Source organism: Arvicanthis niloticus, chromosome 2 (genome assembly GCF_011762505.2).
Source record: "Arvicanthis niloticus isolate mArvNil1 chromosome 2, mArvNil1.pat.X, whole genome shotgun sequence".
In the NCBI taxonomy this organism is placed as follows: Eukaryota; Metazoa; Chordata; class Mammalia; order Rodentia; family Muridae; genus Arvicanthis; species Arvicanthis niloticus.
Genome location: NC_047659.1, coordinates 44,009,122 through 44,036,330, shown reverse-complemented (window position 1 = coordinate 44,036,330; position 27,209 = coordinate 44,009,122). Strand labels below are relative to the sequence as shown.

Here is a 27,209-nt window from a genome sequence, read left to right as displayed (position 1 = left end):
CAACTACATCTCGACTTTAACTTAAATAAACTTTGTTAGAGACACACACACACACACACACACACATACACACACACACACACACACACACACACACAGAGAGAGAGAGAGAGAGAGAGAGAGAGAGAGAGAGAGAGAGAGAGAACACTAGATGTTGCTGCTTTTTAGAAGGAAATATACTGGTTATTGGAACAAGAGAATACACTTTTAGCACAAGGACTGAATAAATTGTGGCTCACCAATGCCATGGGATATTAAACAGTATTAAAATGACAAGTTGACAGAATATTATCTGAATGCTCACTAGAATTTTTAATTAGGGCTTATTGTATACTGGGCATTGTTCCAAAGGTTCCCCACATATTAATCTACTAGATCCTGTCAACCATCCTTTAAGCTAGGTATTATTATTGCCATCTAACAGATAAGAAACTGAGGCATGCAAAAATTAAATAATCCATTCAAGAATGGTTAATACATTGTAACACTGGGCTGTGAACCTATGTAATTAATGGTCAAATATGGTTTAAAAGTGTGTCTTAGGATACATACTAAAGTTGATCACCTCGTTTAGCTATAGAATATTAATTCATCGCTGCTGTTGAATTGTCTGAGTGGTCTTTTACAACTTAGGTTCTCCTGTTTATCATGTTGCATCAGACCTTAAGAAGCATTTAGCATTTTGCTTCCAACTTCAGTGCTTTTTCCTTCCCTTCAAATCAACAGAGTCTTCTTGATGCTAAGCAGAACAAAACCTTTGCTAAGCAGGGGCACTTTGGCCTGAGCCCTTTAGCTTCCATGCACACACAGCCTATAGGTAACGTTGGCCTTTTTCTTGGTTTGCTGGGAACAGTGAGTCCCAGCAAGAGCACCTTATATTTGCTCAGTTGGCTGTTATTTTTTAGAGATATGAAACACATTATTGCTGTTGAGCCATACAAGTGGATTTTATTAGTTTATTAAGGAAGCCGAAGTTTAGATATTAGGTCTAAAGTCACAGAGGAAATACATACCTTTAATGAGTAGAATCTTAATTGGGGTGGTCTGAATGAAAATGGCCTCCTAGGCTCATATGTTTGAATGGTTGGTCTCCAGTTAGTGGAACTGTTTGGAAAAGCGTAAGAGGTGTGGCTTTGTTGGAGTAGGCATGGCATGTTGGAGGAGGTATGTTGCTGGGGAGCGAGCGCATTAAGGTTTCAAAAGCATGTGCCAGCCCAAATGTCTGTCTGTCTGTCTGTCTCTCTCTCTCTCTCTCTCTCTCTCTCTCTCTCTCTCTCTCCTCTCTCTCTGCTTGCTGCCTGCAGATCAGTATGTAAAGCTCTCAGCTAATACTACCTGTCATGGTTCTCAGTTTCTTGCCATGATGATTATGGATGATTGTGGATTAGTCCTTTAAAATTGTAAGCAATCCCCCAATCAAATGCTTTCTTTTAAAGAATTGCTTTGGTCATGTGTCTCTTCCCAGCAATAGAACAGTGACATTTATCTAACGTCATTTCTAAAGATCTTGTTAACCTATGATATGGAAACTACAGTGATTTACCAAAGGCACTTCAGGTGATTGTTGCCTGTGGTTATAGACTTAATTAGGTCAGAACTTGTAATTAGCATGGCATTCACCATAGGTGTCAGTGGCAGAGTGGCTTAGAGTAGACATTGAATGGCTTGTGTCAGTGTTCTGAGGCTGCTGTAACAAAATAGCATAGACCAAGTGGTCTGAAGCACAGACTAAAATTTACTTCTGTAGTTCAGGAGGCTAGACAGTGCAGTTCAAGGTGCTGCCCAAAGTGATTTCTGTGAGTCTGTCTTACTCGTTTGCAGACTCAGTACCTTTTCTCCGAGTGAGGAGAGAGGAGAGTGAATTCTTCCTTGTCAGGTCCAGTGTCAGGTTCAGTACCCATGTACTTTTTATTTCTATGCCCCTAAGAGGCCCTTTCTCTAAATTTATCATGCTTTGGAGCTTTACCATATGTGTTTTTAATCTGTAGCAAAAATACAGGCCACTGTAGCTACCAATCCCATCCTTATCCTGCATAGGAAATGATCAAAATGAAAGATTTATCCAGCTTGCATAAGGAGCAGCCACCTTTGGACTTTTATCATCTAGTGAATTGTCTGCCACTCAACAGAATTTTAGTCACTGTTTAGTTTTGCTGATGAACTCATGTAGGTGAAGTATTAATATCGGTGAAGTTTTCTTGTGCCTGTTAAGCCTATTCCTTGAACCAGGGAATGGTTTCAAGGGGTTGTTACTGTATTAGGCTCTGTGAACATTGGTTTACGTAATGGAAATACCTCTGAAGTAAGTATGGAGGAATAAGGTGCTGAGGGCTGGGTGAGGAGGAGTCACAGGAGACCCAAGCTAAGACAATTGCTAGTGTTGAAGATGAAATTTACATCTCAGTCTCTGATTTCCCTTCTTCTTTTTAATAGAAAAAGCACTGGAGTCTGTGTAAGTTTCTTAAATACTTGTTAAAATTTAAAGTTAAGACACTGAATTTCATATCCAGGAAGCATTCCTTTGGGCAACTTGACGTATGAATGCAGCTATGGAGTTTTCTGGTGATTGCCTCAGTTCAAGCAAAAGTAGGAATGAGGACATGAGAACCCATGCCCACAAAGATAGACCTATACCTTGGTAATGAATTCAAGGAAACCCTGCCTCTGGCTGCAGTCACCATACTTTCTATCTAAAACTTAGAAGCTGTTCTTTGCCCAGAATTACCAGAAAATTATCAGAAAAAAAAATCTATATTGACTTAACACATCCAGACAAGATGGAAAGACATAACTTTCTTAGTCTGGCACAAGGGGTCACTGCCCTATAGAACATTTTAATTCACATTGCATGGGTGTCTGGAATAAAATGAGAAAATTTCAAGGTCCCCTACTTCCAAGGATGATAGTTCTTAGAAACACACCATCAAATGTTACTGAGTCATAGTTCAGCATTAAGGAAAGACTATGCTTAACCCTTTCCTTGCTCCCACTTCACATTGTAACACTTGCCTATTTATTGGATCTGTAAGCCTACATGTTTAGGCTTCCCTTTAATCTGTTCAGCAAAGTGCATAAAGATCCTTAAAGCAAAACTGCCTTCTCATTATTTCTAAATGGCCCTTTGAAAAATTGTCAGGTCACTTCCTCCTTTCCCATCAAAGCATGGATTTCCTTTAGCCCTGCGACTCTTCACTCTGTTGCAGCAGGCTTCCAAGTTTAGATCACGACTCACAGTAGAGCATGCTTTGAACCAAAGCCGCACAAAGCTGTTCTTAGCTCTCCTTGGCAAGTTACATTCTGAAGCCTCCACCCACCTAAACACTGAAGTCACGACCCACCAGTGTATACTGACTGGCAATCTTGAACAAAACAAACAAACAAATAAACACACACACACACACACACACACACACACACACACACACACACACACCAGCATGCCTTGCCCTGGAGTCTTAGGTCTACGTTCTGTTACTGCAGGAGGGAGGATAGTTCCTTATCTTGTACCTCTCTGTGAGGGGCAGACTTTGGTCTTTAGGATGCCCTCTTCTGTTACCTTGGTTCCTGATGCCTTTTGCAGAATTTCTCTGGATTCATAGTGGAAGCTCCTGCTGTTCAGTAGACGATTATATCCGTTCTTGCTATGGCAGTGGGCCTCTGCCATAGAGCTTCATACTTCCTGTCTTGAGATAAAAAGTCATTATTCTTCAGTTGGCTGTAATTCTAACCAGCAGAATGCTCGTTATAAAGCAGGAGACTTCCCACTTCTTCCCCTTTGGAGAATTCTTACTTGTGACTGCATTTGTGAATTGATTAGTGAGGGTCTAAGCCTGAAGTTGTAAGTTAGGGGCCTGTGGGAGGGAGCGTGATGTTATATGCACCCCTTCAGTCCTTTCTGGGAGCTGGCCTGCTTTTCGTACTCCAGTTGCTCTGATTTGAGAATACTGGAGACCATATTAAGGGTGGAAGAGAGGGACGTGGAAATTGATGTCAGAGTGATATGGCATGCTGCCAGCAGCTAGGCGTTTATGGATGTCTCTGCTGGGTCTCAGGCTCATTGCTAACCAGCTACTTAGCACTTTTTCTGAGGCTCCCTTCACTGACAGCCTCTTGTTCTGGGGACTGGGAAATACATTTTGCTATCAGCAGGACTCTTTGTAGCATTTGACTTATCTGGAACATTTATGGCCAGTGAGGCCAAGCTGGTGGGGACTGAGGTTCATGGAAGGCCCTTGGGGTGGGAAAGGAAAGCCCTGTCACACAACAGTACTGTCCCTGCTCCTGAAATGGAGGCTCACTTGCACCTTTTCTCCAGGGTAGTTCTCTTTGGTTGAGCTGTTTAGTATTGAAGAAATATTTTCCTGGCAAGGCCAACGCAAGCAAGGAAGGGCAGGCTGTGCCCGGCTTGTGGGGAGTAGACAAAGGGCACAGACGTGGGCGTCTGGCACACTGACTCAGATCCCGGCCCAGTACTTACATATGAGCTATGTGACCTGGGGCAACTTTGCCAGGTTCCCATTTTCTCACATTTAAAATGAGGCTGATAATAAAGAGGTATAAGCTTTAACGGGAATTTTATGGCTACAGTGCTACTGTGCTGTGGGTGTTCAGCACATGGGGTTCACACAGGTTGGGCTTCTATGTGTGGGAGCCTTGAGGATAGAGAACATCGAGGGTACTAGGCTGATCCTCCAGGTCCCTAGGTCCCAGCTGACAGGCCTGTGGAGGGCACATCGTTCCTAATCAGCTCTTCTGGATGAAGGTTAGAGAGTCATAGCTATACCCTTTTGTATAGTCCTAAGTTTAGACTGTGTTTCTTTTATTGGATATGTAGGGTTGGGAAATTATTTATATGTTTGGAATACCATTTTTTGCTGTTATCTGCAGAATTAAAATGCCTTGCTCTGGGGTCTTTTGCCTTGGTGGGATATAAATCTGATTAGAAGCTCTTGGTGGTGTGGCACAAATCATTAACCCTCTACATTCCATTCGTCTAAAATATGGATAACAGCATGGCTCTGTCTTTTAGGAGTTTTAAGTGCATTAGCTAATGATCAAGAGACCTTAAAAATATGAAATTCCCAGGAATGCCAAGAGCTTTCATTACTACAGATTGACATTATTTCGCTTGGCGTCCTTAAGAGCTGATTTAAGCAAGAGACTCCTAGGGCAGATTTCTGATTTTTTTTTTTTTCTAGTTGTAGAGCAAGACCTGAACCCACAGGAGTGTTCAGGATACTAAGTCTCAGGATCCGATGGAAGTCCTGAAGTAGCCCAGGCAGGACTGTCTAGCTTGCATTGCTCTGAATATAGGAAGAGCCTGAGATAGGAGTGTGGTCGAAGTGAGTCTGGACCCAAAGGGTCATCACTGCGTCAAGCAGAGTTGTACTTACCCTGCTCGTTCCCATGTCCTAAGAGAAACAATTGGAAGCATCCCAATGACCCCCTTTCTCCTCTAGATTAATTACTGTAGTTTGAAGATACCACTGGTAACATTTTTGAACACCTCCAGTCAATGATTTAAAATACAGCCATTCAAGAAAGAGATGCACAGGGAGTCGTGTACCAGTGCCGTGTGTGAGAGTTGATTTCCTCTTGATTTTGTTTCAGGCAGCGGAGCAACCGCGGTGGTTCAGGCAGCCCTCTGCAAACCCAGGCAAGAACGTGTGGCCATAAAGCGGATCAACTTGGAAAAATGCCAGACGAGTATGGATGAGCTCCTAGTGAGTATAAGGGGAGGGGACTCCTGTTGCTTGCTCTTCCTGGCCCTGGGCTTGTGGGATGGGTGGGGTAGCCACACCCCTTTCTTCTTCCCTGGGGGATGATCTATGATTAATAGTGTTGATTGCAGTGTTCCGTCTGCACAGCCCCAGTGGTCTGTATGTGACACTCCATGCACATTGTATGCTCTGCCCTGAGGTCATGTGATTTCTGACTCCAGAGTCTGATGTCTGGCTTCTTCTGGCCCTTCTCTAAGAGTTCATGACACAGCTATGAATTCTTCCAAAAGTACTTTCTGCTCCTTTATGCTTTTATAAATTACAAAATCATATATGAATTAAGTTTTCTTTTATAATGTACAGTAGATTTCATTTCAGTTGTTACAAGTTTGTTACTCTTGCATGCTTACCCTGTATTTCTTCTCTGAAACGAAGCACTTAGATAAATAATTGGAGCTTGTTTGCGTAGATCTGACTATAGGAGCATTGGCTGGTTGAAGGAACGTTTGCTTTTGGCTTAACTGACTCATTATTAAATGAACAGCTTAGCAAATGATTATTAGTTACCCAGCAAACTGTGAAAGGTTTTGGAGTTTAATCTCATAAATATAGTTGTTCTGCCTGCCAGTTCTCTCTCTCTCTCTCTCTCTCTCTCTCTCTCTCTCTCTCTCTCTCTCTCTCTCTCTCGCCATTTGGCCATTTATTTTAGGATAAAAGAAAACTGCAGTGGAGAAGTTAGCTCACTGGTTATCCCGACGCTAATCCCAGCACAAATATTAGTCCAGTAGCACCGTACAAGCTACAACGTATAATGACAGTTGGCTTCACATAAAGAAGCCTTTTGTTTTGTTCTACGTTGAGAATGGAATGCCATTAACAAGAGCTTTTTGTCTCTCCTCAGAATATAGCTTTTATTTCAGGCTTAATTACAGTACACTATAGTATAAATTAAGTTCAAGGATAAAGCTGTACTTTTCCAGATCTGTTTGGCCTTCCATTTTAAATCAGATTACACAATGCATACATCTCAATGGGACCGAAGCAGTGGATTGCCAGTCAAAGCTCAGATTAGAGCAAGGGCTTCTGAAAATTAAATGTCAATTAAAAAAATAACCATTCATTTATGGAAGGTTTTTTTTTTTTTCCTCTCAAAATGTCAGCCGTGTGTTGTACTGAGTAGGACTTACCTGTTTCTGACTGTGTAGTGACCAGTACAGTTGTGTCTTTGTCCACACCAGTCCCCAAGGTCACCTTCCCTGGGTGGAAAAAGCATTGACTAACCAGTGGGGAGAGCTGGGTCCTGCTTCAGCCACTAACTTGTTTTTAGCTGCAGTTGCACTGTCCAATCGGTTTGTGTTTTAAGAGAGAGATGAAGTGGAAGGCCCTTGAGGTCTATTGGAGTCTTTGTATTCTGTGGCTCTGCATGAGGGTGCATGGCTTTTTAAATCACGAACCGTATATTAACATTTACGCCTTCTTTGAAATGTCCCTTAAGAGCTTGCCTGGGCTGTTTGCGTTGTTGGAGCCTCAGCCACCGACTGTTTATACGTTGTGTACAGCTTGAGTGCGCCTGCGCCTGGCAGTCTTGGAAGCAGTTTTCTTGGAAGCTGTGCCAGATGCTGTGGTCTGGTCTCTGTCAAGCTCTGAGTTGCCCAGGGCCGCTGGTAGCTTGCTTTTTTTTTTTTTTTTTTTTTTAATCACAGTTGGCAAATAGGCATGATGGCCCAGTTAGGGCTAGATCGAAGGTCAGCAGAGATATTCTTACTCCAGAGTCTTCCCTCCCTTTGCTGGGACCAGTGAGTGTACCATCACGAGCTGAATGCAACTTAGCCAGCTGTTTGTTTAAGGGCTATGCTTTTTATTTTTTTGTGTTTGGCCCCATCAGTCTCTCTGAGTTTGTCCATTAGCAGTAGTTAATTTTTCTGAACCCTTTCATCTCGCTGTAATACCCAAGTTCTACAGAGCACACGGATACTTATTTAGTCAATAAAATAAAACAATGATGTTCTCAATTTAAAGGATGCTAAATTAATAAATGCATTGCTTTGGTCTTTTCTTAACTTGGAACCTTTGGCCTTTCAGTGTCTTGATGTATTGAGAGATAGTGGGAGGACTGGGTCTGGTACTTCAGAACATACTACTATTCCTAGCCTGCCCGAGGTCACCAGGCCATGTGGTCCAGATGACAGACATAGGAGCTTTGTGTGGAGCAGAGCGGCTGTGCCCTTTTTGACCTCTGCCACTGCTGTTGCTTGCACTTTTATTATTCCTATGGTTTTACATTTTGGCAGTGTGTGGACATCCGGTATCCTAATAATCCTTTAATTCCATGAGTGTGTATTATCTCCAGGTTGGGGCATAGCCTCATCTCACAGAGGGTGCCATGTGTTAACTGGAAACCATTGTTCCTAGAAGAAACAATGGCCCACTGGGGGCTTTATCTTGTGAGAGCATTATGTCATAGAAGTCACAATTATCAACTATTTACCAGCTCTTAGAACATCTGCCTCCCCCAAGGGATCTTTCACCCCCAGACTAATACTCCCTGCTCTGTTCCCCACCCTCAGCTGTCTCCCGAGTTCATGGCCCCTGTTTCATGGTAGGAGGAGTCTATACGCAGAGCCTGGTGTGACCTCACACAGAAGTTTTGGACAATTGGCCACAGAGATCACAGTACCTTTCCTGTAATGGGGCCTTGGCTCCAGGTTTTGCTGAATAAGGAGACAAGTGTTAATCAAGGTGCCAGCTTCTCCCAGAACAAAGGGAGGAAGATAAATGTCAGATGGACTGAGTAATTGCTGATTTAAACTTACCTGCTGAAATGAGTTTTGCTCTAGTTCTTCAAGGTTAAGCTTTTTGAGGATATAAAAATACATTTGTTTACTTGATAGATACTTAAATGTCATTTCTATAGTGTGCTTAGTCTGTTAGAAGGTTAAGCCGCAGGTGTGTATATTGAATTTCAAGGCTGGCTGTTCATGCAAAACCTTGTCCGATGTAGTTTAACAGTAACTCGAGGAGAGCGCCCACAGTAAATAGTTGCATTCAAGTACTGACCGGCGCTTAAGTTCTCCAACCTTGGGCTTTCTCTCTCTATTGCTTTGCTTTTTTTTTTTTTTTTTCTCCCTGTTTTGGAGTTTGCCTGTGAGTGGTGTGGCTGCTGTGAATAATGTCTACTTTATGTCTTTCTCTTTCAGCATGTGCTCTGATCATTTTAAGATTTGTTGACCCCCATGCTTAGTGTCAGCCCGCATTCTGCAGTGATACTGATAGAAATGGAAATTTAAAGTAGCTTATCACCTCTGGAACATGTCTCAGTTGTGAAGCAGGGACTTGTTAATGTCACATTTGCCAAATGCTTTAGATGCTGGAAGGTTCCTGTTCCTTGGGCTCCCAGTAAATCGGTGTCTTCATTTTGTAAGAGGAACAGTGAGACTTTTGAGCAGTGGACGTCTTTCTTTCCCCTCTGTTGGTTGGGAGCCATTTTAGCAGGGCTGATAAACAGATAGCCTACTCTCCAATGTGAATTTAAGACTTGCTAAGTGAGTCTGACCCTTGTCATGCCGACTAGTGAGCTCCTTTTGGAGAGAGCTTTGAGCCTCTTGGAAGTGCTTGCTTCCCTGGTTTGGGGTCAGCCACAAAGGTTAGGAACACTACCTTAGGGCACTTTTGAATCTTCTTAAAATCCATTATATACGTGGAGAATTAATCTTTTTTTTTTTTTTTTTTTTTTTTTTTTTTTTGGTTTTTTGGTTTTTTGAGACAGGGTTTCTCTGTGTAGCCCTGGCTGTCCTGGAACTCACTCTGTAGACCAGGCTGTCCTCGAACTCAGAAATCCACCTCCTCTGCCTCACAAGTGCTGGGATTAAAGGTGTGCGCCACCATTGCCCGGCTAATCATCTTTTTTTTTTGAAGGCATTTTTCTTTTCAGACCATCATAGGATGATAAAATAAATTCCATAAACATACTATTCATTTCTATTTACCTTGTAATTGAACTTTTCTTCCAGGATGTTGTTCTTTATCCGGAGGCTACTGAACATTTTGGACTCATGAACTAATTTGGCTGTTTTTTTTTTTTTTTTTCTTTTTTTTAAAGGACCAAGGACCTCATCATGCAGCCATTATTTGCTTTAAACATCACTTCTCCTGCCTTAGCCTCCCAAGTGCTGGGATTATAGATGCATGCCACTGTGCCCAGCATTTTTTTGAACCCCAGGTTTTAGCCGTTCGCCTCTTATCTTTGGCTCTGACTTGGGTTCCTGTGCTTTAGGCCTGTCTTTGGTTTAGTTATGGACAACTCAAGATCATCTCCTCTGTGCTGCTGAACTGTCAGTTCATCATTATTAGCCGTTGTAATTAGTAGGCCGTACATTGTAGGAGGAACCTTAACCCAACATCCGAAGCTCCCATTTCTTTAAGGAAGCAAGGCACAGGGGGACCAGGAGAGTAAAGAAACCAAAAGGAAAGGAAAAAAAAATAGTTCAGGGATGACATTATGAAATTCTGTCATGATTTCAGTTTGTGATGGATGACACATGTGAACAAAGTCATTTCAAGGGAAACAGTGACAATATAAAGTGCTGGCTGCTGAACGCTGTGGGAGAGGAAAGAGAAGGTCCCAGAGCCAGAGGACTTGCCTATTTCCTACTTATCCCAGCACAGCCGCCCAGGGAAGGGAGAACTCACCCCGGGGGGCTCCCTCTCCTTCATTCACAGGGAATCACTTTAGATAGCAAAAGTTCACTTCCATGAGAGTGCTAGTGTTATGGTTGTTTAAAGCTAAGTTCTTTAAAAACATACACTTTCAGATTCAGATTCACTTAAACAAGAGCACAGAAGAGTAGCAAGTTGTGCTGTGCGTTTACGTAGTGTTCTGCTGTGGTGACAAAATTCTCTTGTGAAGTCCTGGATCAGGGCGCGTGCTGTGTGCTCTCTTCTCCATGTGTACGATGAAAATTTCCCAGTCTCATAAGTTGCCTTCAGTTGTCAGAGTTCTGGATTTTGCTTTTCTCTTCCTCCATCATCCTTGTAAAGGCAGTTTGCTCTGACTTAGACAAGAGTCATCGATAAAGCAAGACTTTTTTTTTTTTTCCACCTCAACAAAAGAACATTGCTTTCTGCTGCTGGGCTATTATTTTTTTCCATTCTTTTCATCTCTTGTTCCTTCTCTCCCTTCCACTCTCTTTTCTCCCCTGCACCTCTTTAGAAGCATAAATTAGCTTTGATTTATAGAGTGTTTTAGAAAAGCCAAAGCTTTGGATGGTTCCCTAGTTTAACGATCATTTTGAGAGCAATAGTTAACCTCTAACCATAATTAGATGCAGGCTTTCGCGGCTCCTCATTGCAGGCCCTCTGAGAACAAGTCCCCCCTTTATTTGAGGCTCAAAGAAAACAAACAAGCAACCCCCCTCCCATAAAGCCAAACCTTGTCTGTACTGTATTAGCAAAGCTGGTTCTTTTTCAAGTCATGTTTATTGTTTATTGCGGGAAGATTACTCTGCTTTAGAGAGCTTCCAGCTTTTCGAGTTGGCCTCCAAACAGTAGTTTATGCACGTACTGGAGTAGTTTCTAACTCTGCTTGAACATATTAATTTTCTAATTAGTGATTTGTCTACCCATAGTCCGGCTCATTCCTCCTCAGATGTGGGACCCATTGCATTCGGCTCTTCAGTGCAGTCTTGTACCTCATGCATTCAGTGATGGAATGCAAGCCCGATTCACTGCGCAATGCCACTTGAGCGGTTTACGTTTCAACCGCACGTTTTCTGTTTTCTTGCCCTGCAGCTTCAGAATTCTCTTGCCCTGCAGCTTCAAAATTCGGTTTCATCTGTTTCAGTGTTTGTGTGTGTTTTTGTAAGTGTTGCTCAGTTAAAGTTCAGAAGGAAATTTGGGGAAGGGCTATTTTGAAGACACGGGCACATGTTAAATAAATGAGAGAATAATTACTTATGTCCAAAGCAAATTTATTTTGGTAGTTCTGGACTTACATTGGCCTATAAATATGTATAATTTGGTTGGAAAAATAGTTTTCATTTTTAGAGTGACACATTTAAAAGTTATGTCATAGTTTCTTCACATACTAATACCAATTGAATTTATATTTAAGTGCATTTAAGTGCAGTTGTTAGAAAATTCTGCTGAAATGACTAACGCTGATTTTTCAGAAAGTGGTTAAAAATGAACCTTGCAAAAGAGACTTCTTTAGGTTTCTGTTTTGTTAGCAACATAACCTATCTATCTAATATACACTCATACACAGGAGAAACTACCTAGTGTACACTCATATACACAGGAGGAACAGATCTGCTTAGTGTACACTCATACACAGGAAGAATAGACCTGCCTAGTGTATACTCATGTACACAGGGGGAACAGACCTACCTAGTGTACACTCATATACACAAGAGAAACAGAGACCTGCCTAGTATATGCTTATATACAAAGCAGGAACAGAATGCTACCTAGTATACTCTCATATACGCAGGAGGAAGTGTGACAGGCATTTCAGATTGAGTGCATCTTTGGTCATGTGTCTCCTTTTTTGTGATACTGAGGACAGCCTGGGAGCTCATGCTAGACAAGCACTTTACCACCCAGCAGCCACTTACATGTCTTTTGGTTTTGCACCTTACCCTTGTCATCGTTCAAGAGCTCTGGACAATGTTTGGGTTGAGGCGAATACCTTTGTCCTTTGCCGCTACCTTCTTTTATATTTTGGTTTGGATTCTCCACGGAGAATAAGTCCATGGCTGCAAAATGAGCTCCATGCAGTGTGCAGGAGAGGCTTGCAGAAGGCTGAGACATGTCTCCCCTGGGTAGGTGGTTCTTTGTTGTGGAACAGGGAAGCCCACAGTAGACAGGTTTACTGTATGTACCTTTCTGTTCACTTAGTGCTGACATGACAGTCTGTAGCATCTGGCTTCTGGTTCCCAGGAGTTTGACATGCCAGTGACCAAAGAAATTCTCCGTGGTTATTGTTTGTTTGTTTCTATGTATGTATGTATGTATGTATGTATGTATTGTTTTCTGAGAGAAGGTTTCTCTGTGTAGTTCTGTCTATCTTGGAACTTACTTTGTAGACCAGGCTGGCCTCGAACTCACAGAGACCCACCTACCTCTGTCTCCCAGTGCTGGGATTAAAGGCATTCATACCACACTGTGCTCTTCATGTTGTTGTTGTTATTATTATTATTATCATTAATGACATCATATACCCGACTTCTTTGTGTGTTCACAATCACAGTTGTGGATAGCTGAGCCTTATTCTGGTTCTGTGGAGCTAATCTTAGACTATGCGAGAGTGTGTGTGTGTGTGTCTTACATGCATACATATGATTGTACTGTTTATCAAAGAACTCTTTAAGCCAACTTAATTTTTTAAAAAAGCCTCTTCACACTTTTTTGGTTTTTTTTTTACACACAGTTCTGTGTCTCCACAACCAGTCTCATAAAACCTGAGATGTACACTCTGCTCTCTCAGTGAGTAGATATTTCCCCAGTTCGATTCCCCACTACACCCTAGGGATTTTCAGAAAGGTCAACCAAGCAGCCCGACACTTCACACTGTGACAACAGCTCCCATTTTAAAGCGTCCCATCACCAATTGAAGCCAGTGCAGAATCCATGCTTCTCTAATGAAGGTTTTTCCTTTCGGATTTAAAATGTCCAGAACTGTCTCACTTATATTTTGCTGTTAATTAGAATGCACTCCCACTAACTCAGATAGCAAACCACAGAAAAACAGCCGCAGAGGCAAACGGCAGGGCACATGTTGTTGTTGTTGTTGTTCATTTGTCGCAGTATTAGAGTATTTGGCTGAGTCCTTGACTTGGGTATTCTCTGCTCATCTTTGTCCCCTAAAAGATGCAAGGGTTTGCCTCATAATGGTGTATCATTTTCATCGTTAAAAACTTGATGTGACATTTTTATAACTGAAAGTGACAGCCAGGAGAACCACTTTGCCCTTGTAAAAGCTTTGTTAGTTAATAGCCTTCTAATTTTGGGCAAACATTAAAAATGACTTAATTTGTATTATGTACTTGATATAAAATTAATTAATATAATCTGTTTTGGAGATAGAGTGTTGTGTTGCCCAGGCTGTCCTAAATTTCTATCTGTAGCAGCGAATGACCTTAACCTGTGGATCCGTCTCCCTCCCCTCAACAGATGGAGCATGCCCCATTATGTTCAGTTTTCTATGGTGCTGGGGCTCAAACCCAAGGCTTCCTGCAGAGTGGGCAAGCGTGCTACCCACTGAGCTCCATTCCCAGACCTTATTCTAACTTATTTTAAACCCTGCTTTTTTATGGTATATGGTTAGTTGTAGGCATTGGTTACCCTCCGGATGGTACTGTTACTGTGGAAATACAAACTGGAGTATTACTTTCTGAAGTCTTTTTTTTAGTTTGGTTATCCCCGTATCATTTAAGGAACCATTAAATACCTGGAGAATGTCACGTACATTGTAGAGATGTATTTTGCTATCTCTCACATGCATTCGGATGATAAGATTCATAAATGCCACATGCTTTACATTTTCCCTAATTCTTCTGCTTTCCGATGCTTTGCTTTTTGTCCTGTTCACTTTTTGTATGAATGTATAATCAGACTGTTCTCTAAAACACTTTGAGGCAGCTTCCCGGGATCCACAGAGTATAACAAGGGGTTATAAATGAAGCAGAGAGACTAACAAGGAAAGAGATGTCGAGGATCCAGCAGCAGCAGTAAAGCTGGTTCTCGACTCCATTGCCCCCATCTGTGTGCATTACAGGAAACTCCTTGAGCTGGCAGGGCCAGTGGTTATGTCACATGAACCTTCTCCAGGAACAGGTGAACAAGGTGCCAGGGACAACCCCGTGCCTTGGTGACTGAGCCAGGCGCCTGTAACCCTTGCAGTGAGTGACCAGTAGCCTGGGCTATCTTTAAGTGCAATGCTACTTGCTAGACCTACAAGGAAAGGTGTACATACCTCCCTTTGCTTTCCCCACACTGTGCCTAAGTGCCAGGTGGTATCAATCCCATTTTACAGAAAGGGAAAGTGAGGTGCTGCAGGATGACTGCCCTGCCCGGGTAGTCAGGGTAGTAAAAGACAGAGCTAGGAAGCTGAGTGTGGGGGCAGGTGTTATGTCTGTAGCCCAAGCTGACTTAAAAGCTCAGCTTCTCCTGCCTCAACCTTTCCAATCAGCTGCCATTTTACTGCCATTACCTGTTCCGGTGAGGTCCAACAGTTGGAATATTGCTATCTGTCTCTTGTTCTGCTGTACCTGCTTCCTGACCCTTCCCTCAGTTTGAGTTCAGCTAGGCAACACACGGGAGGGCCTGTCTTCCTCCCTGGCCCTCAGGCAGCATTTGGGTCTGTTTCCTGCTCTTCCCTCTGCCACCTTGCTGACCTCCAGGCTCAGTCTGAAGTTCTCCTCAAAGCTGGGTTCCAGGTCTCACAACATAAGCATTGCTGGGAAGCCGGCTACAAGGTACCCTAGGCGTGACCCAGACTTGTCCTGTGGAACCTGACTATTTCCTCATTCCTCATGTGACCCCAAGTACTCATTTCAGAAGCCTTGCCCCAAATTATACTTCTGCAGAGGCTGTGACCCAGTTAAGGGAATCAGAACGGGATCTTTCTGAAGGAAGAACTGGATACAAAGTTTGCATTCCATCCTTGGGCAATACAGTAGGTTTTTTTTTTTTTTTTTTTTTTTCAAGGCAAGCCAGTTTTCTTACGTATAAACACTGGCTATTCTTGTCCTTTTTGATTAATAATCTGAAAGATTGGCAGTTAGGAAGCCAAGAGGCATTCATTAAGAGGGGTATACGGTGCTAATTCAGAGTAGGTCTGCAGTCCACATGCTTCATCTGTCCCCATGCTTAGAAACTGGACCCTACCTCATGCTTCAGGCTCAGTCATCTGAGCTCTTGCTCATCAGATGACTTTGATGCGGAAAAGCAGTGGCCCTGGATGCGTTTCATTTCTCCTCTAGAAGCATCTCATGGCAAAAGAACGTGATCCCAGAAACAAATAACATCACACCTTGGGTTTACTCAGATCAAAGGATGCAAGCATCTGAGAATTGTCACCCTAGAGAAGGAGCTTGCTGGCTGAGGGGAGTGAGGAAGGAGAGCATGTGCATAGGATACAAAGAAAATACAAAAAAAAAAAAAAAAAAGCCAGTCAGTTTCATTGAGCTCTAGGAAGAGCTTTAAATAGATGTCGGTATCAAGGTGTGCACCTGTGTTGATGTATCGCCATGTTTTAGCCGAGTTATCTGTTGTGCATGATCTTTTGGGTAATTTGAGGATTAGGTAATACTAGATATGCATGATAGTATCCCAAGTTGGGATGTGCTGGTTTGGCAGCCTAGTTAACTCCAAGTTAACCAGAAGCTCAGAATGAGTTTACGTGCAGTTGAATACCGAGACCCTCTTTTCTTTCATATCGAGTGTGTAGTGGCGTGTGTAAAGCTGCTCTGGTGACCAGGGCTGTCTTTTGCTAGTGGACAGCACCATGATGGGATGGTACTTGAACTATGGGCGATTGGCTTATAGTCATGATTTAAAACACCAAACCAAAGCCAGTGTGCCCCGGGGCATTGCGAAAATGGCTTTACTAAAGTTTTTCGTGTGTTTTATTTAAAAGCTTTGTCATTTTATGTAATCCCATAAATTCTGTTCTCCATTCTCTGTGTAATATTTGTAACTTAACTGCATTGCTTTTCTGCTATCTTAGTGAAGAGGACAGTTAATGTACAGTAGCTCTTAGGAGTCTCCAACATGGTTCCAGTTGCCAGTACCTCTTTCAGAGTGAGCCATTGTGTCTGATGGTTCTCAAGTTTGCTTCCCCCGGCCCACACCTGTCCCCTCACCCCTCTTTTCTTTTTCCTGGAGGAATATCAACTGAGGCATAGTTTGTGGAATGATAGGCTGGCATTTCCTCACTTAGGATAGTGCAGAAACAGAGGCAGTTTTGTCTCCTTTTGGATGAGGGTTAAGATACGGCCCATCAGAGTTGAAGCTGCTCACCAAGACCCAGTTCTCCTTGTAGTGTATGCAGGCGTTCTCTCTCTCTCTCTCTCTCTCTCTCTCTCTCTCTCTCTCTCTCTCTCTCTCTCTGATAATGATGATGATGATGCCTTCAGTTCAAAAAGTAGCACAAAGTTTTGCGTTGCAGAGCCTTTGGCTGGTGGTATGAGGGTCACCTGGGTTGACACACTGGGCTGAAGTTCTTCTGTCCTGTTTCTGGCAAGACAAATGCATAACTAGGCAGTCTGACCAAGATGTCGTCCTCGGCCCACCAGTTGTCTCAGTTCCACTGGCCCCTGTGAGGTCTTCTGAAAAGTTTCAAATCATTCTCCTGAGGACAAATTCTTCCTTGAATAGGTTTCCACAGGCCTTCTCTTTCTCCTTCAAGGAGGCGATTCATGGGAGAACTGGAATTATTGGGTGCCATTGTTTCAGCAGTCTGATAACCAAAGGAAGGCACAGAGGGGAGGCTGGTTACAGTACTGTATCATGTTGTTCTATCTTTTTTTTTTTTTTTTAATTACAGAAAGAAATTCAAGCCATGAGTCAGTGCAGTCATCCCAACGTAGTGACTTACTACACCTCCTTTGTGGTCAAAGATGAACTTTGGCTGGTCATGAAATTACTAAGTGGAGGTAAGTGAGTTTTGTTGTTTGGTGGGAGACATCAAACTGTGTAAGATTTTAGAATTGATGCCCATCAGTCTTTGGTTTGGAATTGATGCCCATCAGTCTTTGGTTTGAAAGGCCTGACTTTATTTTTTCATTAATTTATTTATTCACTTTGCATCCCAGTCCCAGTCCCCCTACCCCCACTCCCTCCTTCACACAGCCCCTCTTCGCCCTCGAGCCTTCTAGACTGAGAACAGGCAGGTCCCCCCTGGATCCCAACTCACCGTGGCACATCAAGTCTCTTTCAAGACTATGCATATCCTCTCCCACTAAGGTCAGATGAGGTAGCCTAGTTACGGGAACAGGATCCACAGGCAGGCAACAGAGTTAGAGACACCCTCCACTACAGTTGTTGGGGAATCCGCATGAAGACCAAGCTACACTTCCATTACATATGTGCGGGGGTCAGGGGCAGCTAGGTCCGGTCCATGCATGTTTCTTAGTTGGTGGCTCAGTCTCTGGGAGCCCCCAAGGGTCCAGGTAAGTTGACTCTATTGATATTCTTGTGGAATCCCTATTCCCTCAGGGTCCCTCAATCCTTCCCTCAACTCTTCCACACAACTCCCGAGCTTCATCTAATGTTTGGCTATGGGTCTCTGCATCTGTTTCAGCCAGCCATTGGGTGGAGCCTCTTAGAGGACAGTTATGCTAGGTGCTTATCTGCAAGTATAAGAGTATCATTAGCAGTGTTGGGGATTACTGCTTGCACATGGGATGGTCTCAGTTTGGACCAGTCGTTGGTTGGCCATTCCCTCTGTCTCTGCTCCTTCTTTGTCCCTGTACATCTTGTAGGCAGGACACATTTTGGGTGGAAGGATTTGCAGGTGACCTAGAGTCCGTATCCTTCCACTGGGAGTCCTGCCTGGCTACAGGAGGTGGCTGCTTCAGGTTCTATGTCTCTGACTGCTAGGAGAGTTAGCTGGAGTCACCCCCATAGACTCCCTGGAGCCTCCCCTATCCTCGAATGTCTAGAGATGCCCCTACCCCTCAGCCCTATGCTGATTTCTATCCACTCTCCAGGGCCTTTGTTGCCAGCTCCCCCTACACCTAATCCTCCTACTGCACACCCCAGTTCAGTTCCCTAATGCCCCATCTCCTCTCCTACCCTGTTCCCGCCCTCCAGCCACCTCCGATGACTATTTTATTTTTCCCTTCTGAGTAAGATTCAAACATCATTCTTTGGACTCTCCTTGCTAGTCAGCTTTTTTGGTTCTGTGGATTGTAGCATGGGTATCCTGTATTTTATGGCTGATATTCAATTATAAGTGATATGTACCATGCATGTCCTTTTGGAACTGTGTTATCTCACTCAGAATGGTATTTTCTAGTTCCATCCATTTGTCTGCAAATATCATGATGTTTCTTAATAGGTGAGTAATATTCCATTGTGTAAATGAACCACATTTTCTTTATCCATTCTTCAGTTGAGGGACATTAGGTTGTTTCCAGCTTCTGGCTATTACGACTAAAGCTGCCGTGACTATAACTGAGCGAGTGTCCAGGAGTGGGGTAGCTGGGTCTTGAGGTAGAACTCTGCCTAGGATTTTCCGAGAAGCTGCCAAATTGATTTCCTTGGTTATACAGTTTGTTCTTCCACCAGCGATGAGGGAATGTCCCTCTTGCTCCACAACCTCATCAGCATGTGCTGCTGTCCCTTTAGTCTTTGATCTTAGCCATTCTGATGGGTGTAAGCTAGAATCTCAGGGTTGTCTTGATTTGCATTTCCCTTACAACTAAGAACACTGAACATCTCTTTAAGTGCTTCTTGGCCATTTGAGATTCCTCTGTTGAGAATTCTCTGGTTAGGTCTGTACCCCATTTTTAAATTGCATTATTTGGTTTATTGGTGTCTACCTTCTTAACTTGGATATTAGCCCTCTGTACCAGGTAGGGCTGGTGAGGATCTTTTCCCATTCTGTAGGCTGTCATTTTGTCCTAGTGCCAGTGTCCATTCAAAGACCAGAGTGTTTGGTATTTACATTGAAAGTCTTTCATAATTGGGTTTAATGTTCTAGAGTCTGTGTCCCCTTCTCCATGTGTCACGTATTCTGTCCCCTCCCCTTCTAGGTTAGGTGATACTCATCTCCTGGACTACCATGTGTTCTTAGAGGACTCCATCCCTTCCCTGTCGCATGCCCCTCTTCTGCCTTAGATCTCTCTTCTTTCCCATGCAATCATGTCCTTTCTGGAGCCACAATTTATTCTTTTTAGAATCATTGGTCAATCTGTGTGCGTGTGTGTGTGTGTGTGTGTGTGTGTGTGTGTGTGTTGCTGAGGATCAAATCTAGGGCCTTAACACATATCATGCAAATGCTCTAGCCCCAAACTGCACCTCAGCCCAGTTCTTCCTCTTCAAAGTCCTTTTAAGACAATTCAGGTTCTTAGCATGTTGCATTCTGTGATAAAGGGAGAGCTCTGTAGACTCGGGCCCTTGAATGGTGGCTAGCATAGTGAAATCTATAGAATAAGTTCCTATTCTATGTTTTGTCACACGTTTTTAATGTTGTCTTTGGCAACTGGAGGGTATGATCCTGATCGGTGCAGAAACCGTGGACTCCTTTGCATTGACCATGATGCTTTGGGCCTGGTGTTCTGTGACTACTCACTACATTTTCTTAGAGTTTATGTGGAGAGTAATGCTTGCCACCCTACTGGCTTGCAGTGTCAGCTGCCCTTGGGAAGAGACCTCCAGCCTCAAGTCTCTCAAGTTAGTGACAGTTTACTTCCCAAGGCTCTCTCACATCCATGCCTTTTACTTGAAAACAAACCAGCACTTGAGCGTCAGCATCAGAGAGGGAGTGTAAATGAGAAGCACTGGTATACTTGGATTCTTACTCTGTCGGTAGATTCTGCTAAAGACAACTCAAGTACTTGTCTTATTCCAGCTCAGCACCTTCACTGTTACTACCATCCCCTTCGTGCAAGAACTGCACAGAAGCTTGAAAGCTCTGCAGTGGGTCGACCCAGGTCTCTAACTCTCATACACGCTTAACAGTTGATGCTAGAGAAACATACTCGCTTAAAAACTCTCTCCCATGTCAGTCCTGGATATGGAACCTTAGAATACCTACATGGTTTTCTCAGCAGGTCTTCATTTTCTCTATTCTGTCTCTCTCTGGTGGTGCTTTCTGTATAAAGCTCTGGGCATAAAGGCTATCTTGGGACCAGGAAACAATTTTGTGGTGACTTGGTAGAGCCAAAACTAGTATAATTGGATCTTCAGACCCAGTACAAGCTAGGACTAAATTATGTATATATTTTAATTAATTATGTTTGTATAAAAATTATTTATGTATTTTATGTATATGAGTGCTCTATTTGCATGTATGCCTGCATATCAGAAGAGGGTATCAGATCCCATTATACATGGTTATAAGCTACCATGTGGACTCTGGGAATTGAACTCAGGACCTCTGGGATGACAGACTGTGCTCTTAACTGCTGAGCCATCTCTCCAGGTCTCAGTTTATTATTTTTTTTAATAGAAAAAAATCCTCTAGTATCAAGCATAGGCCCAGGCATGAGATGGAGTCTCCAGTTAGTGTGAGTTTATATGGGTGGGCCTCTATGGAATTCTAGAAAACATGTCTCCACTCTCTTGGTTCCCCTCACCATCCTGTTTTCATGAGTATAATTAAAAAGGAGAAAGAAAGGGCACAAGAAGCCATAGAGCCATGGGCTCTGGGTTACTCACTTCCTTGAGGTAACTCTGGTGCTTTGGCAACAAGGTGATCTTAACCAATTGAGGCAGAGTCTTCTGGAATTCCACTGTCTCTGAGAAAAACGGCAAGTTCTGGTGACGTGGACCCCTAAACGTCTCCAACTCTGTCCTGGTTGAAGAGCTCACCTTAGCTAGCCTTTCATTTTTATAAACTTGAGCACACCCCTGGTTTCTCTTTTGAGGACCAGCTAGAAAATGCACTGTCTGTCTGAGAGTCCAGTCCAGTCTCCAGACAGGGCTTTAAAAGGTAAGATACAAAGTTCACAGGAGGCCTCCACAGTGAGGGGGAGTGTCCACAGATAAGAACTTGTGTTCACTTCTTTCAGATGACTAGAAATAGGCAGCTACCAGTTAGATCATGTACCTTGAAGAATAAAGCAAATGCTGTTCAGAGTCATTATTTTTCTAAACCGCCTTAACAGGCTGAAAGCTGTAAGATAAAGCATTTTCTCTGAGGAGGGAAATTCACATTTGTTTTCTGCTATGATGTGTGACCACACGCTATCTCCTGACGAGGGGCAGGCAGCTGGTTTGGTACAATAATACCTGATGGGGAGACTCAGCCCTCTTAGTCAATCATAAAGAACCTAAAGCAGACTCAGTCCTGAGGTAAGTCATTTGCTAACTCTTCAGAAATGCCAAATCTCCAGGTAATTAGAGCTTTAAAAATGACCCAGAGGTGTAGAATATTTATTACTATATGTTGAAACATGAATTCATAGTGCCTAGGATACCAGTCTGTATATAGAAACAAAGCACTAGGTATTTAGTCATTAGAGAAGCCTGTGTATAAAGCATAGAATGAAAAGCATAGAATGACCTTAGAGTCTCACAAAAGAATCCTGGGGTCACAGGCAGTGATGTGGAGGCCTGCCCCTGTCTTCCACCTTTGAGGTAGGAAATGGGAATGGCTGTTACTGTTTCCTCTTGGTTTGCTGCTGTCTTTTTCTCCCCTCAGACAGCTTTAGTTCTTGACTTCACTTGTTTTCTTCTTTAAAAAAAAAAAAACCTTTTAAAAAGTTTTTTTTTGAATATCCTATTAGTAGATATATTCATATTATTGCTATTTTTAAAACTGTATTGTCCAAGCTGTTTCTGAACTCCTGGACTCCAGACACCCTTCCATTCCAGTGCCCTTGTGCTCCTGGGACCACAGCCAGCTTTGAAGCTTTACTTATTATTTCTATCATTACTGTGTGTGGGTGAGGGGCATCATACCCGTGTCACAGGCAGCATGTACAGGTCAGGAGGCCTTGCAGTAACACTTCTTTCTTTCTATCCTGTGAGTCCTGAGGAACAAAATCAGGTTATCATGCTTCTTAGCAGGTGCCCTTACCTGCTGAGACATCTCACTGCAATTGAATTTTTTTAAAAGTATGCTGGGGACCAGCTCATTATGGGCATTTCTAGTAGTCAATATTTTCTAGAGAAACAGAACCATTGTGTGTGTGTGGGGGGGGTGGTGGTGTATGTTTTATTCACACACAAGTAATTAGGAAAGTAAAATTGGTCTAAGTGATTGGAGGTTGAATAGTCTATCAATGGCTGTTTGTACAGCGGAGAGGCAGAGAGGCTGGCAAGTTCACAGCCCACGAAGCTGGAAGCTGGAAACCTTAGGCGCAGGGGGCCAGTGATGCAGCCTCCATCTGAGGCTGGAGCCCTGGAGGCGCCTGGAGATTTCATTGGTGCCAGTTTACACTGAACAGCCGGTGTCTGTGGGGACGGCAACAGTAGGTACCCTCATCCAGCAAGGGGAACTTCCTTTTTCCACATTTATTCTATCTGGGGCCCCAGCTTATTCAATGCTGCTGCCTGTCTTCGGGGCAGGGTGGTCTTTTCCCATATGTTACTGTGCCACTTGCCAGTTATCTCTAGAAACACCCTCACAGATGTACAAGTATACTTTTGGCTCACTTTTAGGGATTTCTCAGGACAGTAAGTTTGATAATGAAGATTAATCGTCTCACACACACACACACACACACACACACACACATCTGATCACATTATCACTAGCCTCTAGTTCTTCCTCCTCCTCTCAGCCTTATTATTATTTCTCATGTATATGTGCTTATCTGTGTATGCTGTGTGTGTGTGTGTGTGCGCGCTTGCACCTGTGCCTGTGCCTGCAGAGGGCAGAAGAAGACACTGGATCCCTTGAAGTTGGAGTTAGAGGCCGTTGGTTGTGAGCTACCCAGTGACGATTAGGTGTGGGATTTGAAAACTCAGTCGTCTGGAAAAGCAGGCGTCAGTCTTCACTACGGAGCCATCTCTACAGAGCTCTAGTTCCTGACTCTTACGGAGAACCCTTCTCAACTTCACACTGGAATTATTGTTACCAGCTTATTAATAGATGTAGTGTTCTGGCCTTAGGCATGACAGTCAACTGTTATTATTTCTTGGGATGATTGAAATTAGGAAAGTAGATTCTACTTTTGATGGTCATATCTAGGGTGTAATAGTAGAGGGCTCTGAATCTAAAACAGAATGGATTTGCTTATGAAAATAATCACATTTGCAACTCTTCTGTTTGTCCACTCAGGTTCCATGTTGGATATCATCAAATACATCGTCAGTCGAGGAGAACATAAGAACGGTGTCCTGGAAGAAGCAATAATCGCAACAATTCTTAAGGAGGTTTTGGAAGGTTTAGACTATCTGCACAGAAATGGTCAGATCCATAGGTATGGTATCTTCACAGTCTGCTCTTCATAACATACGGCTCTAGTCTATAAAGAATTTCAAAGAAGGAAATCCTGCAGGTGGGCTTGTGTATTATTATCCAAAAAGTAATACTTAAAAGCAAAACAAAGCTTCAAAGAATAAACTCGGATGCATTTCCTTGGTATCCTCGGGGCTGGTTTATGTGGCTAAACTGAAGTAGGGCAGAATGCAGTAAGCGCTGTGTGGGCTCATTAAGAAATTAGTTAAGATGATTACTCTTGAAGTGAACTTGCTTGAACTGGATGGCATATCCGGCTTCCTAAGGAAGGTAAGACTGTTACGTTTTATGTTACCAGTTTTGAACCTGGGGTGAGAAGGAAGGAAGCAGCCCTGATTTCTTCTTCTGTAACACAGAGTGTTAAGTCTTGAAGTAGAGGAACCAAAAGAATGTGAGCATGTGACATTTCAAAAGCAACAGTGCATCAGTATCACTCTAAGTAGACAGCACTTACCCTAATACTCATAACATCGGTCCACGCTGAAGCATGAGAGAGCTGTGTATTTAATAGTCTGTGCTATAGGTTTTTAATGCTTGTTTCTTATTTAAGTATTAAAATTGCTCCACAGAGCTTCCATAGAGTGAAGAAATACCACATAGAATATTGTTATTAACATTTAGCCTTGGTATCACCCCTAGGAGAAATTGATAATGAATTAAATTCATTTTAAGTGGGCTGTGGGACTATTTGGAAATGTGCCACAGGCAACTCAAAGTGGAAGCAAAATAGTTCTACTTAGACAGGGATTTAATTCTTCATAAATATGGCAGTCATGTGGCTTTAAGGATAATCGCTAATTCCGAAACGTAAAATAGTCTACTCAATAGTGACTTAATTAAATGAGGATAATGGCTTCACATAAAATATTTGTTATTAAAATCTTAACAGTTCCTCGGGAGCAAAGTATAAAATGACACTGTGCACTTATAACTTTAAAACATCTGCAATGTGACTTTAATATTCACAATACGTGATTGTGCCAGGCAGTTGGCTTGTGTGCTGTGTGTTAAAAATCTTCCTGCGTCTGTCAGGTGTCATATCTAACCTGTGCTTTATCATTTAGTCTCTGCCTTTTTATCCCCCTAACAGGGATTTGAAAGCTGGCAATATTCTTCTGGGCGAGGATGGATCAGTTCAAATAGCAGGTAAAGCTGTTGAAGACGAACGTCTTCCCTTGTTCACAGGACTCTCATGTTGTAAGGAATGGAGGATAGCTTCCATGAAATAGATAAATGTGTGTACTGTCTTCTAAGAATGTATCTGGGCTGCCTTTCTCTAATGGACATGCCCTCATAGAATGCCTGGGATGGATTGAAACCTGGATGAATCCTGGCTCTTTTTCCAGATAACTAATGTTATTTCATATTTCAGCACAGAACCTTTTGATAATGATCTGATTTTCAGTTTTCTAGTATCTACCTGAATAGCTTTTCCTTAATCTACCTGCAAGAATAGTCATTTGGAAAATTGTTTTTTATTGAGTTTGAAATTTTAAAACATTACATATAAGTTTCTAGCATTATATTACTGTGTGCTATTGAGTGGCCGGCCACATCAGGTGAGCATGTCCCATGCTTGGCTCCTGTCATGTTGTTGTTTTCAGTTATAAGAATATCCTGAAAGCCTTGGAATAGAAGATAGGCACATCCATATTTTCTCTCGGTTTTGCCCTAGTTCCTTGCTGGTCTGCCCCAGCCAAACTTTTTTGGCCATGGCTATCTCTTTGTGGTGGTGGTTTTGACAGAAAAGTCTTTCCCTGTAGTGGACTGTTGCTGCTATTTCTCAGTGTACAGCCTCTGCCTCCAAGCAATTAGATATTAGCTGCCATTGCTAGCAGTGTCCTTGATGAGAATCATCGGTGCAGCTTCTGTTAGTAAGAGTGTTGAGGTTTGTCTCATGCTGGTGAATCCCCTTAATTGGCTTAATTGTGAGTTGTAGGAAGAATCCTGTATGCTAGCATAGATCTTTAACTGTTCCTACTTTTTTGACTAAAATCAACCATAGCACTTAATTCTAGACAGAAGTCTGTTTCAACATAACCTGAAGATCTAGAGTTATTAGAAAGCAGAGTCTGGGGTCTGTAGAGAGGGCTCAGAGTTTAGGAGCTCTGGCTGTTCTTGCATAGGATGCAGATTTCCTTTCCAGCATCCACATGGTGCCTCAGAACAGTCTACAGCTGTAGTTCTGGGGAACCTCTGTGGGCTCCAGCACACACGTGGTACACAGACAGACATGCTGGCAGAACACTCATCCACATAAACTAAATAAACGTTTTAAAAAGAATTAAAAGAAAAGAATAGAGGAGTTCAGCAGAAAACAGACTCTACCAGAGAGGCTAAACTTTAAACTGTTGGGGTGCTGGGGTCAAATGCAAGGCCTGGTGAACGCTGAGCAGGTGCTTTGCCAGGGCTCCATCCTCAGCCTCTGTGTTGAATTGTGGCCCACTCTGATTCTGTTTGCTCCTCTTGCTCTCTGTGGACCCTCAGGCCAGGGGAGACTGGACAGAGGGGCAAGCCGGATACTGACTTTGGGCTCTGCAGTTTTCTATGTAAAGAGAAAATTTTGACTTCTCTTTTAAAGGAGAGAAGACCTTCTTTCTTTGATTTTTCAAGACAGGGTTTCTCAGTATAGTAGTCCTGGCTGTCCTGACTTGCTTTGTAGATCAGGCTGGTGTCAAACTCACAGAGATCACCTGGCCTCTGCCTCCCACATGTTGGGATTAAAGGCATGTGCCACCACGCCCTGCTGAGAGAAGACATTTTTTAGAGATGCAAATGAAATTTTCGTTTTTCATATCAAGCATGTTTTCCCTTAGAGACTATATAATAAAAGTGATTCTCACAGAGAAAGTAGATTTGGCCAAGTATAGTAGTTGGTTTAAGACATCTGGAAGCAACTTTGTGCATCAGTTAAGCCCACAGGCTTTAAAATACTGATTTACATCCACTCTCTGTGTTACATAGGTTATGGTGGTGTGTCCTTTAGCCTCACTTTCCCCATCTGTGAGATGGGAAGACAGAGCTTGTTGTTCCAGCATGTACTGGTTTCCTTGGTGGCTACTGCATCTTAAGACTCAGATGATTCGGCCTGGAGAGATGGGTTGGTGCCTGAGAGTACTGGATCCTCTTCTAGAGGACTCATGCTTGATTGCTAGCACCTCTGTGGTGATAGCTAAGGGGTCTAATGCCTTCTTCTGACTGCCATGGGCACCAAGTACACGTAGACACACATGCAAGCAAAATGCCCATTCAGATGCAATGACAATATAATAAAAGAGACTCAGGTGTCTGGGAGTCCAGCGGATGCTGGGAACTGTTCTAGGTGGACAAAGGCGCATTTTGCAGCAGCTCCCCCC

The 27,209-nt window shown here is 42.9% G+C and overlaps 1 protein-coding gene across 2 annotated transcripts in view; it reads left to right on the top strand.

Moving 5' to 3' along the window:
- The window catches only part of Stk39 (serine/threonine kinase 39), a 262,138-nt gene that overhangs the window by 53,698 nt on the left and 181,231 nt on the right, over positions 1 to 27,209 (top strand). For both annotated transcript variants that reach the window (XM_076928855.1, XM_034495627.2), the window contains exons 2-5: positions 5,611 to 5,723; positions 17,266 to 17,374; positions 23,674 to 23,815; positions 24,944 to 24,999. In XM_076928855.1, coding sequence (XP_076784970.1) covers positions 5,709 to 5,723; positions 17,266 to 17,374; positions 23,674 to 23,815; positions 24,944 to 24,999 — 322 coding nt within the window. In that variant the 5' untranslated portion in view covers positions 5,611 to 5,708. The remainder of the gene's footprint in view (positions 1 to 5,610; positions 5,724 to 17,265; positions 17,375 to 23,673; positions 23,816 to 24,943; positions 25,000 to 27,209) is intronic.